Source organism: Colletes latitarsis, chromosome 10 (assembly GCF_051014445.1).
Source record: "Colletes latitarsis isolate SP2378_abdomen chromosome 10, iyColLati1, whole genome shotgun sequence".
NCBI classification, from domain to species: Eukaryota; Metazoa; Arthropoda; class Insecta; order Hymenoptera; family Colletidae; genus Colletes; species Colletes latitarsis.
Window position 1 is genome coordinate 31,854,061 of NC_135143.1, and position 15,847 is coordinate 31,869,907.

Below are 15,847 nucleotides of genomic sequence, written 5' to 3' on the forward strand. Positions count from 1 at the left end.
GTGCATTTCCTTCGGTCTTTTTATCGTAAATTGTAGACGTAATTTTGTTTTATTGCATTACACAAACGGGGCTGGGAAGGCGAAATTAAATAGCGGATTAAATACATCAGCGCGACGCCTTAACAAATTAAAAACGTAAAAACATTAACAGTACAATATAGTTTCTTATCATAGACGTAATGCGATGGCAGTCTTGAGTCCTGGAAAGATGCTGTGATTGTTGCATGGTTACTTTGACTTCCGATCTTCTATTTTCTATTTCCTAGTCCCTATTTTCGTTCGTCTTCTGGATACACACTTTCGACTCGTATTGCGATCTTCGACTCTTCTGTCTCGCGTCTTAATTTTCATTCGGATACTTGTTCTTCGTTTTTATTTATTTGCGATAAGCTTTTACTCGTGGCAGTGTCTGGAAATGAGAACAGCCGAAAACAACGCGATCAATAAAAACAATTTGTTTGATAGGGTATATCATCGACAATCAATTTTCAAATTAAATTCAACACGACGCGACTCGACACAATTTTTTCGGGGATGACGAAAACTAAAAACGAGTCACGTGTATGATACGCGCGAATGGTATGTCGATCAGTACCGTTGTGGCAACGATCAGAAAAGGGCAAAATTTTATTCAAATAATAGTTGACCAACAAAACAGTTACATTTATTTTTATCTGTTTATGGTAAAATATTTAATTTAAAAATTTTGGAATTTAAAATTCCAGTCAGGAATGGAAACAACTTAAGTTTTATTAGTTATTTGAAATTTGTTTTTAGATAAGAATTTTGCCCATCTCTAGCGACGATGACTTGAACTCTAACTGGCGACTAAGAGAAACAAATTCTAAGTTTGCTGCGTCTATGCAAATTACTGTAGCGCCAGAGCTCGTCTACGCTAAGAGAAAAAAATGCTCAGACAGAAACCCTCCTGCCTACCTTTTTCTCTTTGCATGTCTTCTTAGTATTTCCAGAACGTAGGAGTTCAACGGTATGTCGCTAATTAACTATCCAGATAAACGATGAAACGAGTTGTCTTACATCTTTATATCGGATCTTTGATCCTTTCAAGATAACTCGTTGCTCGATTGATTATATGTTATACTCAGGGACTTTAATACCGGTATTATTCCAGCAAAGCAATACCGAAACCGAAATAAATACCGGTATTATTTAGCAAGATAATTAATTTGAGTTTCAGAAAATTGTACCTATCAAGTGAACCATAATTATACGAATTATTTTGGTGTCGGTACGAAAAACAGCCAATAAGTATAACGATAAGAAAATAATACTGGCTTTTGACCTCTGTTTAAAAGGAATCTTGAAAATTTGAATTTCAGTTTTTATAAGGGTTATAAAGGTACAATCGAAAAATACCGGCATTTTCCATTATACGTACCAAAGTTAGGACTACCTACGCCTCGACTGGCTTCTTCTTTTCCTTCTTCTTCTTTAGGAATGACGGTGTCCTAAGGCCTTTCTTCTTCTTCTTTTCCTTCTTTGGCGATTCCTCGCTAACGCTCACATCCTGCGACACGGAACCCTTAACACGGAAGGTCCCAACCGTAACCATAAACCTTCTTGCATGCACATGCAAGCAGCCAACTTTTGCTAACGTACATAGACATTCAAGATGCATTCACTTTCACTCACGTTCATTTTCATTTATATACAAATGTGTCTATAACGATGAAAATGATTAAAGTAAAAAATTTTGAATGTAATGCCTAGTCTGCGTTAAATCGATCTGTGTTATATCAATACGAAATAAACTTGGTCACTTTCATAGTCACCGGCACAGATGTTTCAAAACCATCTCGCTTTCCATCACCCACAAGCTTCGGTGTTTTCTTGTATAATATACGTATACTGTAATTATAAATAATCGGACGCCCAGATTCATGCAAGCGAACACTATCGGCAAACTACCATCTTTGTAGCATTACGTATAAATAACAGTTAATGAAAGTACTGTTTTTGTGCATGATTCTAAACAAAAGAAAACTTGATTGACAATGAATGATGATACCGTCAGATGCGAAAATTCCTCAATTCATCTTTCCGAGTTGTAATTGCACAGTGCAAATGAACGCGGTTTATGCAAAACAAATTCATTAATAAATAATAGAAAATGGAAGTGCAATTTCGTTTTGCGAGATATCGATCGTTGGTATCGACAGTGTTTCATTGTTTGCCTTCACACACATTTTAAGTCCTCGAGCTTCGTTGTTAGCGGTAGAGCTATCGACATAAGGATACATTCTTTTCGATTAATAGGTATCCAATAAGATCAACGTATAACTATTCGTGACTTTTATTCAACTTAACGGTTAAACTGTTATTTATTGATTGTGAGATATTTTATTTTGTAATTGGAAATTCAATTTTCACTTAATAAATAATGAATTGACATTTTATAATTTTGTTCATCTCTGATAGATACTATCGGTATCGGATGAAATATCATATTTGATCAAACATGTTTGATACATTCGCGGAAGTATCATGTGTAACAACAATATAAATTGCTTTCGAGGCAATAGTAAAGATATTGTTTATGATTGGCTCGGGACAAAGCTCGACGACAATACAGTATAGTAAATGAATACGAGCAACAAACCTCTTTGCTACTTTGAGAAAATGTACTGTGATGTGCATCTGAGTGATCGCCATTTACGGTATTTTCTCCTGAAACATAAAGAATCAAGTATTACATTATATAACATTACAAGAGACGCCATGTGTAATAATAAAATGCCACATAAGCTGTAACCATAAGCTTTTCAAATGTGTCGTGGCTTAAAGGAAAACGTTTAATGTACAAAATGTTAACGAATCGCCGATACCAAAGTCAAGCACAAGCTTACCTCAAAAAACAGAAATCAACACGATTCTGGTTGCCTCTTCGAATGTTTCGATTCTTCGAAAAGGGGGGAGGGGAAACAAGCAGTATCCGAAGAAGATGCTTCGATCGTACGTCGTCTCAGTGCGCAGAAGTTCAAGATTCGTTCGAAGCAACGTTACAAAATCGTCTGAGATGAATATCAAAAACGGACAGTAAGAAAGATTTTTATCGTAAACCTTTCTTCTTTCCAAGCTTTTCGTGAAAACATTTATTTCGTAGACATAGTACGGCTCGGCGTATAATACAATTACGACGTACAAAAAGAAAATAACAGTAGAACACAAAAAAAAGTAACTGTAGAATACTGGAGAAACACATAAACAAGCAAGAATGGTAATGCAGGCAACCATTTATAAAAACAGACATACTAAATAAATATTTATCAAATTGCCGATTAACATAGCGTGCAGTATCGTTTACGATTGTGCGACAGAATTTGTTGAATTTGTTACAAATCTGTAAGTTAAAAATAAAAGTAGAAAAAAAAAAAAAAATCGTATGTCAGTACAAATGCAAGACAATGAATGATAGATTAGAAAAATACGATAAACAGATATTTAATATAAAGAAGCGTGTCCGCTGTTTGAGTTGCATATAAATTACTTAATGGAAACTGCTACATTTTTAAATTGTCGATTCAAGCGAATTTTAAAGAAACAAAGCTTGCATCATTGCATAAATTGATGGTCGCGTCCGGGGTAAAAGATGTTTGACTTTTTAATAGAGACGATGTTTTAAGCGAAACCCTGTTTCTTGAATTGTTTAAGTCGCATTCGAAGAATTCGTCGTCGCTGTCATCAATATCAAGACACATGAAAGTATCATTTAGACCATTTTCTTCAACTATCTTGTTAATTTGGCTGTTATTCAACAACACTGATTGTTTAAGCTGTACACTCGAGCTTGTCTCTTCGCTTTCCTCGTCTATGGGCGGCAAGGAACACCCTTGGTTGTCGTTAATTGTGCAGTAAATACACTCAGTATACAATTCGCGAGGCTTGGAAATCGCCGGAAGATCATAAAGCTCAGACAGTTTTAATAATTCTGTTTCTATATCACTTCTAGTCGAGTTATTCGAATCTGCACCTTCTTCCATATCGTTGGCAGTCTCAGAATTCGGGGATGGGCTCGACAATACTGATTTAATATTGGTATAGGTTTGATCAGAGCTCTGGATTTCATCCACTACTGTAAGATTCGTTTCACAATCGCAATTCGTCTCGACTCGAAAATTCAATGCGAACGCTTTATCATCAATATTCGTCGATTTCCTTTTTGCTATTGTACGAAATTCGAAAACAACTTCCGTGTCTGTCTTTTCGCATGATTCCAGATTTATGGTCGATTTGTTCTCCACGTTTGTTTCATCCAAACTGACGGAGGAAGTAAGTACCGCATTTTTCTCCTGATTCGTACTAATCGTTAAGTTATTCACCTGTCGTCCATCTTGGAAGAATTCTACCTTCTCGCTGATAACATTTCGGGATTCTTTGAGTTCCACGTTCGCAGAGTCTTTAGCTTTCTTGAAGGAGCAATCCATTGCATCGACAGTGGTGTTCGAATGCTCGTGTTCAAAGTCATCTGCGTCAATTAAGTGGTGAACTATTTCGCGTACAATGAAGACAGGTACGTTATTTCCATTTAGATCCTCAATCGACGAAGTTTTCTGAGATTTAGCGTGTTCCTTTAGTTGCGATTCTTCGTCTTTAAAAATTGACAGTAACGTCGACGACGAAAGTGGATGAGATAACGAGGATGTGGACGATGATGAGACCCAAGACGATTGCAAAGCATTACGACGACTGTTCGGCTGGATACTGCAAAGAGTGCAGACTCTTTCGAAAATTTCAGCTACCAGACAAGTGATATTCGCGTAGGTATCGTTCGCATCAAGTTGTGCAATGATTTCGTTCGCGCTGTTGCTAATGTCGCTTTGAAAAATTTCCCCGTTTATTTTTAGCAATTCTAAAATCTTTTCAGACGACAACTCGTCAGTGTCGGATCCTTTGTTTGAAAGACTCTCGGGACGTTCGTATGAAACAGTACTGGCAAATTCGTAACTTCCGTTATTGTCAAATGAATCATCCAACCAGATACAATCGTTAAAAGCTTCCTCGAACATGCATTTCTTTTCCTTCCATTGCTGCTGTTTACACTCTGAGTTTTTCATTTCGTTCGATCGAAATGAAAAGCGATCTACGTTATTGTCGAATTCGTGTGATGACAACGGCGATTGTGGTTCTATGATCGTTGTCTCGTCAACGTTCTCTGGACTCTCGTAATCTACAAGTGGAGTCAACCTGTATACCAAATTCATATCGGCTGAATCTAAGCTATATTTGGGCGAGACGTTGAAATCGAAATAGGACAGATCGCTCAATTTCTTATCTAAAGAAGGGACGTTTGACTCGATGCTATTCATGACTTTGACGATCTGTTCCTCAGAATTTACATTGTTTGATACGTATTCCTGTATCTTCTTATTATCTGCTGCCGTTTTCTCGTCAAGAGATTCCAATAAGTCTGTCTTATTTTTTCTTTTTAATTTGTTCGACGATTCTTCTGAATGTTCTTTCTTCCCGTGATCAGTCGAAATGTTTTCGAAAAATTTTCGCTTCGCATCAATCGAAGAATTGATCTTCATTTGTACGATCGGAGCGTAGTCAATTACCGTGGGTTTCATACGTACAGCGACAACATCATTTCGAGTAATTTCTAAACGGGGTTCTTGAAGATTACGATGCCTGCGATCAATGCAGACTTCATTCCTGTTCTCGTAGTCATATTCGCTTTCGCTTCGACTGCATTGTCTGCTCCACGAATCACGATCTGCAATTACATTTTCCAGAGAAAAAAAAAAAGAAGCCATAAATGTACTTTAACGTTGATTTCGTTTGTCTATCTTCTTTCTCGTAGAGGCAGAAGATTTTTTTTATGATCACGGATGCTCGCACCTATGTATACGAAACTCGTCGCATTTGCGATACCTGGATAAATAAAAAGTAACGCGTTCTGAGAAATAGAAAAAACATACACGGTTTTTCGGACGTCTTCAACGATTCGTAAATAATTAATAAAAGAAGCGTGCTGCGATACATTTAACGTGCGTTAAAGATTTTAGGGGGAAAAGCCAAATGAAAGTGAGAGGGTGAAAAGAAGGAAAATTAATGGTAAGACCCAAATTGTGCTCCGACAAAAATGTAAACATGCACGGTGCAAGCGTTAGTGATCATAAATAAAAAGAGAATTAATGATAACGGATGAAATTAAAGAGCAAACGCAAATGGAACAGGTTGCAAATATCCTCATGCTTGTGGTATAAGCCTTGTTCGTTAATTGCTAAGAATCGAAAAAGTTCGATGAAAAATGAAAATAATGGGAACAAGGTAAACAAAAGACAGCACGATACAAGACTCTCCACCTGGCTTGTGTCCAACATACGTACCACACTCCCTCACTAATTCTCAATGGTAACTTACCCTTGATAATGTGAACAGTTGCTCAAGTCGAAAGATCAATATTTTGAAAGTTAACTTACCATCGCTCAATACAACCTCGGGTTGACTCGGTGCAGGCACTTGTTTCGTTTCTATTCGCAGTACTCGAGGTTCTGTAAACGATTGACGTCCAATTATTAATTAATACAACTCTTCTATACCGAAAATCTTTTGATTTCAAGAACAATAACATAATTCGTATTAACAACTATTCCCCCTACATGTAACTTTTGTATTAATAACACGGATTAATGAATACAGAAATCATAGTTATAACCTATAATTATAAGTTCAATTTAAATAAAAAATAAGATATATAGTTATTCTTGAGCCGAAACGTCGATTTAAATTAAACAAGAAACTTACAAGAAATTGTAAGTTATTCTCACGATAATAAGTTGCAAATATTCGAGCAAAACAATACAGCAAATTTATATTTCAATTAGGTAAACATTTGAAAAATTCTTATTTACCATCTCTGCTTTCTTCTTCCGTTTCCGAAGTTATCGATACCGGTGATTGAATCGGACTTTTGGCAGTGCTCGATTCGTGTGTTGCACGGCTGGCGTTGAAAGAGGACAATGCTTCCGATTCAGACTGCGATTCGTCATCTTAAGGAAGACAAAATTGATTAAGGATACACGTTCAACAAGTTAAGCAATTCATACTGTATAATTTGAGAATGAGCAACCATAAAATTTAAAATCAATAGGTTCGATATATTAATTAAAATTAATACGAAAAAAGGCCTAAATTTGTGGTAATTAGATCAAACTATTCCTCCTCTTAAAACAAGAATATATTGCGTTTTAAGTAAAACAGTCGACAAGTTTTTGTCGCTCGCTTACATGGATCTCCCTTCTGTTTACGCTCCACTTCTTTCTTGTACTGATCGAGTTCTTGATCGGTAACAGCATCAAATGGATTTTTGGCGTATGGAGTCTTGTAGACCATCGCATTATGCTGAAAGCCACGTTGAATAATACCTTTGCTGGCCGCTCCTACCAAAACTACTTGCTCTCCAGTTCCACTGATGGTAGCATCCTTTTGTACACGATTAAACAAATATTTATGTTAATTTGTTTATACCAAGGATAGGTCGTATCATTTTCGTACGAAAAATAAAAGCAAAAATAGAGTAGTCGGAGAATACCGCTGTAGCGTTACTATTACTAAAATATCTGAAACGTTACCTGCATTTTCTTAGCTTCTTCCCACGTAACACCTTCCAATATGTGAGATTGTGGTCCAGCTGATATTTTGTCTGCCCTACGGTAATCTTTGATCTGACAAAAAAGAAATCGTGGATTCGTACTTGAATAGTATTGAAATAGTTAACTAATTCCGTACATCTTTGTGCACTAACAATTGATTGTACAAGATGTTAAAACGAAATGTTAACACTTATACGGAGAATTGAACGTGTATGCGAACATGTTCCAACTTTGACAAGAAATTGGGACAAAGATAGAGATTTAGAAAAAAATGATCTCTAATATATCTATGATGCCAAACTACGAAATGTGCAACATTTGCGACAAAAAATTACAAATGTAATTGCAACAATACCAAAAGAAATGTGCCTCGGAGCTCTGGAGACTACCTGTCGAAGGTTTCGAAAATGTAAACGTTGAAAGCTCAATATTTGTTGGCCTTTAGGACAATTCTTGATGCAGTATTCAAAAAACAAAAAAAATTCACTTTTTAAATGACGATTTTAAACGATTTGGTCTAATTATGAAAGTTCCCTTCAAGAAAATATATATAAATTATTATGGAAAATAGCTGAAATAACAGCCGGCTTGTGCAAAATATTGAAACTCATTATAGTTTATGAATATTTTTTATAAATAACATGTCTTTGACTGTATTTTCTGCTCTTTTTAGAACACGCTTGTCAAATATTGTCTTCGGTCTAATGATATACACGTAAAAAGTTAAAAATGCACCAGGACACAAATCCGAGGAGCCTTACATGCAGGTTTGAATATTTATAGTCATAAGTATTAAAACTGTGTCGGTAGTTTATGAATAAAAACTTTTGTAAGATAAACATGCGATATGTTAAATAGGAAACTTGTTCTTCCCACGTATCACGTCCTGATCAGGTTTCTCACTTAACATATTGCATGCATATTTGTCTTAAGAAAGTTTAACGACCGACACAATTTTAATACTTACGATTATGCACGCTTAAAGGGTACTTTGAAGAAGACACTTACCTGTTGCTGTATTTGCTTAAACTCCTTTGGATTGGTATTTTTCGGTACGAATTGAAGAGCACCATCGATCTTCACCGGTGTACTGCTATGGGTCGGAGAGCCATCAGACACCCACTGCACACAAAACCAGAACGTTAGTTCGACCCCCGTCCAATGTAATTCGACATTCGGTACAGCATCGTAAAATCGTTTCCCGCACTGTCTGCGTATGCTATGTGTGCCTGCTTTGCTGTTGACGTTGCCGTGTTCCCCGCGTTAACACTTGATGCACGTGCCGCGTGCTCGATGCTGCAACTTATGCGAATCGTTCGTCCATCGAGTTATCGAGAGTTCGAGTTCTTCGACTGGTTGATGCCCCAGCAAATCATTTATTCGATTTTTCTCCTTTAATCAGGAGTAACATTCGTTTAATGTTTCCGAATCTATCGATCGCGAATATTTCTCGAGAGCATTTCCGTATCTCTCTTCCTCTCTCTCTCTCTCTTTCTCTCTCTTTCTCTTTCTTTCTCTATGGGGTCGATCGATCTGGTTTTGTAAATGCAGTGGGGCGAAGAATCGAACGTTCGCCACTTCAACGATACGATGAACAGGCACACATTCATACACAGTACCGAATACGAATAGATCAAATGATCTATGGTTAGACAGGCATCGTGTCTCTCGAGCAGACCTGGGTACTTTCGAAATAACGTTATTTGAAATATTATCTTTTATAACATATTATCACGTCCAACGGTTACTTCATTTTTTAAGTACCATTACATTATCTTGATTCGCGAAGTAACCTTGACAGTAACAACTCTGTATTTGAAATGATAAAATACTTTTGGAAATAACAGAACTGTTCAGAAATCTTTTACTGCTTGAAATTAATAAATCACTTTACATTGTTAACATTTTGAGATGGTAATGATTCAAAGAAAAAAGAAATTAGCATTACTGCACTATCATATAAATTAATAAATTATTTTGTATAATTTACCTATAATCCTATACCTATAATTATTTTAACAAATTCATTATCATTTATATATATATCCATATTTATAACTTTAAATTCACTGTTTGATAAATATTTATATTAATTACAAATGTATAGGAAAGTGGACGAGTTCCGATACAAAATTTCGACAACATATTCCATGGATAAAAATAAAACAAAAATGTTACGTTATGCAAAATTCGTATATTGGCGAATTAATACGTATTCATTTGTTGTATGAACGAAAATATACGAATTTATTTAAAATAATCTTCCAGGAAATAAGGGACTGATATATTATTTCAAATAGTTATTTCTTATTCTCGTTATAAATAAAGTTTTCCCAGATCTAATCTTAAGTTCAATTTCTAGGGAATATGAAACGCGTCAGATTCGAGGAAAATGCATGCGGCTCCGTTGTTCACGAAACCCGAGCTTATCGAATCGCAGATTCGCGGAAGGGACTACCGTGTCGATTTCTGTTTTTATCCACAACATGCTATCATACATGCTACGAAGGGTTATTTTAGACGAAATCTTCCTATTCGTCCTATTTCGCGTAACGTGTCCCTTAAAACGAGAAAAGGTCCTGTTTTCTTTCCGAAAAATTACCTATACACGATAAACAGTAGACATATATTTATTTGAATATCAAGAAGCTACAAGAGAGAGGTGCAATAAAGTCTATTAACGACGACAATAATTTTTAGTATTGGCCGAGCGACACACGATATCGTAGAAGCTGTTCAGTCAGAATTACATTTCATGTTAATCGCAAGTCAATCGTTCAGGGTTTCTCGTACCCCGATTATAAAATTGCATATATACATACACGCATACATATATATATACGTATATATATATATATATATATACGTATGTATATATATGTATATATATGTATGTATGTATGTATGTATGTATGTATGTATGTATATCTCCCACTCGCTTTCTCCCTCCCTCCGTCTTCCTGGCTGTACTTTCACAACATATTTCCTAATAGACTACCGTAAACTGGAATGTACCAAGAATATGAAAATTGCGCTGCGCGTGTCGCGAGTAACAAGCAAAACAATGCACTGTAGTTGAACAATTGGATTAAAGTCATCCATCTGCGAGTATTTGTAAAAAAAAGTGTTCATTTATCAACATTGGAACACACGTTTGTCTTACTTACTCTAATGAAAAAAAGCGATGTTTATAAGAAATTGCACGTATAATCTTTTTTCGTTTTAGTTAGCCGCAATAGTTACTTCACCGATAAATAGCTCTTCCGAGAATTTCTAATATAACAACATGTGCATGTAAGGTATTGACGAACATTGACATCGACATCGACATTGTTTAAACGTACTATTTTTCCTTCTCGTTAATATAGTTTGCAAGTAATTTTTAAATTTTACGCGAATTTAGTTCCTCGTACATATTATTATCGTATGTCTTTTTTCTCCTTTTCGCATCTACTCATTTTTATTCTCAAAAGTGATAACCTCTACCTTTGTAATTTTTTTTGGATCAGGAGTTCCCGTCTCAAGTATTTCAACCTTCTGATACACATTGGGCGAGTTCAACCAACGTGATCTATCAGTGCCTTTGCGACCACCTTTCCAGAGTCTGCAACAGAAATACAAAAAAGGCGATTAGACGCTTCGATCGGAAGTTACGAATTATTGTCGCGCAACAAATATATTTTAAGCGAAATTATATTGTCTTTATTTCGCTCTAATATCAATGAATTTACGTCTATTTAATCAACTTCTGTATTTACCCTTGTTTATATAGTTCCTCTTCCTCAAGTAAATATCCCAAAGATGAAACTGCTGGTGGTACTTCTACGTCATTCCGAGGTCGAGGAGGATCCCCTTTCACCAATGGATTCCTGTATATATAACCCGTGCGGAATCCCTACGAATGATTAATGTAACATTTGTATAGTGGAACAACCATTATCTGTATTAATAAGGAGACAATAATGAGAATGAAAAGTCTTTTCAAATTACGATTATTTATAGAATGTATTTAAACACAGTGCCCGAGTGTTCTTCAGTAGAGTTACACAAAAAAACTAAAATGATTACAATTTTCTATGCAGAAAAAGTTGCGACCAAATAGAAATTTACTTGGAAGAAAATTTGAACACATTTTTGCCAAATCTATATTTTAAAAAATAACTTTCGTTATACCAGATAAAGTAATGACGAACTGACTCGATGGTTTACACTCATGTTCAATGAAATTTCTTTGCAGTTCGACTTGGAATTACAATGATATCTGTCATACCTTGTTCATGATAAAAGATTAAAGTTGAAAAATCGATATTTATCACGTTCTGCATCGTCATTTTTTCTAATGGTTGTGTTCTGAATATCAAACTTTGTTTTATATAAAATTTTACAAACCTTCTTTAAAGATGTATCATATAATATAGGGTGTTCGGCTACTCCTGGGAAAAATTTTAATGAGAAATTTTAAAGGCCAAAATAAGACGAAAATCAAGAATACCAATTTGTTGATTGAGGCTTCATTAAAAAATTATTAACAAAATTATTGTTAAAAATTATTAATAAAATTTGTCCATCTACACGAATTTTTTTCTCGAAAGCGCATAGGATTTCGGGGGTATGTGTATTCACCAAAAATGATTGAAATTGACCCCCGCAACTAAAAATAATTTTTTTAGGACGATTTGAAATGTTTTAGTTTCGTCGAAAAATTGATATTCTCGATTTTCGTCTTATTTTGGCCTTTAGAATCTCCCATTAAAATTTTTCCCAGAGGTGACCGAACACCCTGTATATAATAGCATTGCTGTAACAGTTATAATACTAACTTGGCAGTGAATCTAATTAATAAAAATGTCAAGGCTTCCTGATCTTTTGTTGACAGCAAACTTTGCTATCAGCATTTCAATTTCTATGAATTGCAAAGGCATTGCACACAAATCGGAAACTTTCTTGTTAAAAGGGTGGTTCTGGGAACTAGGACAAGTTATATATAACTCATTTCCAAGCGCAGATACAAGCCATTGATATAGGAAGAAGTAGAATCTCGCAGTGGGAACAAATTATTTTCTAATGAAATGATTTTTGTATTTGTTGCAAAAAATATTTCTACCATAATCGAATTATGGTAGGAAATTAAAGAACAAGGGATATAAAAAACTTAACACTTCTTACCGCATTATCCAGCATCCGCATGAGCGCCTCGAATTCAATTCCGCCGATTCGCCAACGCTTTTCAAGTTTTTCAGCAAGAACCGTGCTTTCAGAGATCTGAGTTGTTTGATGCGGCGTTGGTGGTTTCCTCGAGGCCTCGAATATTGCTTTCTTCGATTCTTCGGAGATGAGGTTCAAATTTTCAAGGCCGGCGGGCATCATTTTCAATTGCGTCTCGCAGGCCATTACCATATTGTAAACGTTGTAAAAAGCTTCCTCGACAGTCTCCCCACAACAGAGAGCACCGCGATTCGTCAACAACATCACTTTATTCACAGGGCCAAGATTTCTAGCTATTTTTTCTTTCTCTTCCGGTTCAAAGGAACCACCTATGTATTGATGCGTGCTAACCTCTCCTATCACTATACTCTCTTGTCCGATTGGTAGCAATCCGCATTTTAGCGACGAGATCTATAAATGGGGAAAGAGATTCCTTTTTACAAAAATATCTAAAATCTGTGCCAATACATTTTATGAGTAGATATACGAAAAACATATAAACATAGGGGCACATGAATGCTTTATTAAAGACGTTATTATAAATAGAAATAAATGGCTGTGTAACAATTACTCATAAAACGAATGTAATTATATCCTTTCTTCCTTCAATAATCATAGAACATATACGAAAAATATGAAATTTGAACGTACTAATAATGTACTTATTTGTATTTATAGTTCAGTGAAGGGTAGAATTCGTTCGAAATCAAGTATATCGTTTCTTTTATTGATTGAATATATTATTCAATGAAAATAATAAATTATTAAAAGAAAGACTCTAAGCCAAATTAAATACTAAAAAAAATTATAATAATAAGTTAATGATGTTGTAGTGTATATTCCAGACAATATGATACAAAAATAATTGTCCTGAAATTGATAAATGGAATCATCTATTGAATTAGATAAATGGGATATCTAAAACGATACAAGACAAATATATTACTACAGTTTTTGTACTTGAGTGATAAATCTACGTTAATATAAAAAGAGATGTTACGTACATTTATCTACCTTAAACATTTTCGTACATGTGTCCTAGTTTGGAAAACATTGCTGTATAAGAAGTAATTTCTTCGATAATAAGAGCAAATACTCGATTTTGTATATCTATAATCAGTTTACAAGAGGCATACGGAAGAGAGCGTCATTAAATTTTCTACTTACAGCAGTAACGGACGGAGTGGTAATATGAACGATGCACTTGATGTCAGGTCTCGCAGCATGGATTGTCGAGTGTAATTGAAATCCTGTCACGTGAACGCCGAAATTAGTTGTTCCCTGCTCCACGATTGTCCCTTGCATATCAACTTTGACCAAACTCGAGGCAGTGACCTCATGGTAGAGCAATCCATAAGGATTAATTAAAAAGTGTTCTTCATCATGGTTCAAACGGGCTGTAATTTGTCCACCGACACTCTGCGTCCAACCATAAAGATCTAACAATCTGAACATTGCCGCCAACTTACAGCGCAACAATTTCTCTCCCTTCGCATAACCCATACTTTCAACTCCGCGTATATCGTTGATAGGTAATACACAATTTGAATCTGCAATGAAACACGTTAGTCAGATAATAAACGAGTCAACCGATATATGAATTTCTATTCAACGAACTTACTTTTGAACACGTTTGCGTTGAACCGAGCACCTTGCGCACCCATCATGTCCGAGATTTGTTGCAATAGGCCGGATGGCCCAGCACCGTCTTTCATTTGAGTCTCAATAATTCGTTCTAATTCCTCCCGGAAGAGTCGTGAATTCATCATCATCTCGACTCTCTTTCTCCTCTCCATTTCCCTCATATCCTATAAAAAAAAAGTCGAAAAGTGTAATTTCAGTACGTTCTTACAAAAGGTAAATAAAACGAAATAGGTTTTTATATCTTACCGCGTCGATATCGGCAGGCCTCATTTTACTTTTCTCTTCTTCCGTCAATCCGTCCATTACTCCGTTCGTATGTGGCTCGGACAACGCTTGCTGTTCGCTTGTGTCCGCCATCCTTAACGCGTTTGATATCTCCTTCAATTTCTCTGAATTTATCCCCTTGTTTCCCCTCTATTTAAAATTATTTTTCGCCGTTATTCCTGCCTCCTTCCTCCTCCTCCTCCACTTTTTCAACCACCGCCGCCGTCGTTGCAGCCACCGCCTCCTCCGCCACCTTCGCCGCCGCCGCCACCACCACCACCGCCGCCACCACCACCACCACCACCACCACCACCTCCTCCTCCTCCTCCTCCGCCTCCTTCCCTTTTCTTCGCTGGATACCGACTGAAACACAATTTTTTTACACGTGTTAACATCAGTTCCTTGTTCCGTGACAAAATTAGGTTTAAGTCGTAAAACTAGTTACTAAACTTGACCCTTTCATAGTGATGTGGCTAGTAGTTATATTTCGTTTCATTACTACTCTGTTTTAGGAGATAAAATAATGAAATGTAACCTATACATTAATTTCAAACTATATTTTCAATTATTAAACAAAAATAATTCAAATTCGATTATTGTTGCAACTGTTACGGTGCAACGAAATCGTTAAATACATTTAACGAAGAAAATTTAACTGAGAAAGGCATTCGATTTCAAATTTCCCGCCATCTTTTCGTACGAAAAATCATCAACGTGTCGGGACCTCCAATCTTTCCGTTTTCGTGGCCGCTGATGCACAGTAGTGCATCGAGCTTCGTCGATTGACAAAAAGCAAGGAACGCAGGAAAACCGACAGAAGTCAGCAAGCGATCAATAAACTCACGGGTAACAGTCAAGTGTAACGCGCGTTGAATGTGTAGACAGCAGGGGTGACTGACGACAAGAATCCCTAGAGCGACTGAAATCGTACCGCTCTTTTTTCTCAAATTCTTACTGTGCTTATTTATACCACGCTCAGATCTCGCTTTACGTCTTCGTCTCTTCGCCCCACGTTTCACATTCCTTGTATCTTTCTGTCTTGCCTCTTTCTGGAAGGTCGGAAACAAGTCCATTCAACAACTCACTTTCTCTCCTACGAAATTTAGGGTTAGGTTACA

The 15,847-nt window shown here is 36.1% G+C and overlaps 1 protein-coding gene across 5 annotated transcripts; it reads right to left on the reverse strand.

Annotated features, from left to right (window-relative positions):
* Nucleotides 1-17: 17 nt before the first annotated feature.
* On the reverse strand, nucleotides 18-14,977 carry Hts (adducin 1-like protein hts). Of its 5 annotated transcripts, none has more exons than XR_013080448.1 (14): nucleotides 14,712-14,977; nucleotides 14,443-14,629; nucleotides 13,989-14,371; nucleotides 12,783-13,232; nucleotides 11,375-11,511; nucleotides 11,103-11,220; nucleotides 8,625-8,738; nucleotides 7,596-7,688; nucleotides 7,251-7,446; nucleotides 6,876-7,013; nucleotides 6,444-6,515; nucleotides 2,868-3,032; nucleotides 2,621-2,688; nucleotides 18-409 (listed from the first exon to the last, which is right to left on the reverse strand). XR_013080448.1 is itself a non-coding variant. In XM_076774832.1 (14 exons), the coding sequence occupies exons 1-13, from the start codon at nucleotides 14,820-14,822 to the stop codon at nucleotides 1,415-1,417; spliced, it is 2,181 nt and encodes a 726-aa protein (XP_076630947.1). In that variant the 5' UTR covers nucleotides 14,823-14,976; the 3' UTR covers nucleotides 18-409; nucleotides 1,400-1,414. The 5 variants fall into 5 exon arrangements, 3 of the variants coding, with proteins under 3 accessions (XP_076630947.1, XP_076630946.1, XP_076630948.1); XM_076774832.1 differs by lacking the exon at nucleotides 2,868-3,032 and adding an exon at nucleotides 1,400-1,528 and having other exon boundaries at nucleotides 14,712-14,976; XM_076774831.1 differs by lacking the exon at nucleotides 2,868-3,032 and adding an exon at nucleotides 1,400-1,543 and having other exon boundaries at nucleotides 14,712-14,976.
* Nucleotides 14,978-15,847: the final 870 nt, after the last annotated feature.

What these genes read in the sequence shown, in the direction of transcription:
- Hts (XM_076774831.1), bottom strand. Translation starts at nt 14,822, where the DNA reads ATGGCGGACACAAGCGAACAGCAAGCGTTGTCCGAGCCACATACGAAC. An exon ending in AAGAAGCTAAGAAAATGCAG is followed by an intron (nt 7,447 to 7,595) that starts GTAACGTTTCAG and finishes CGTGTACAAAAG; the next exon opens with GATGCTACCATCAGTGGAAC. An exon ending in TAAACAGAAGGGAGATCCAT is followed by an intron (nt 7,014 to 7,250) that starts GTAAGCGAGCGA and finishes GTCTTCCTTAAG; the next exon opens with ATGACGAATCGCAGTCTGAA.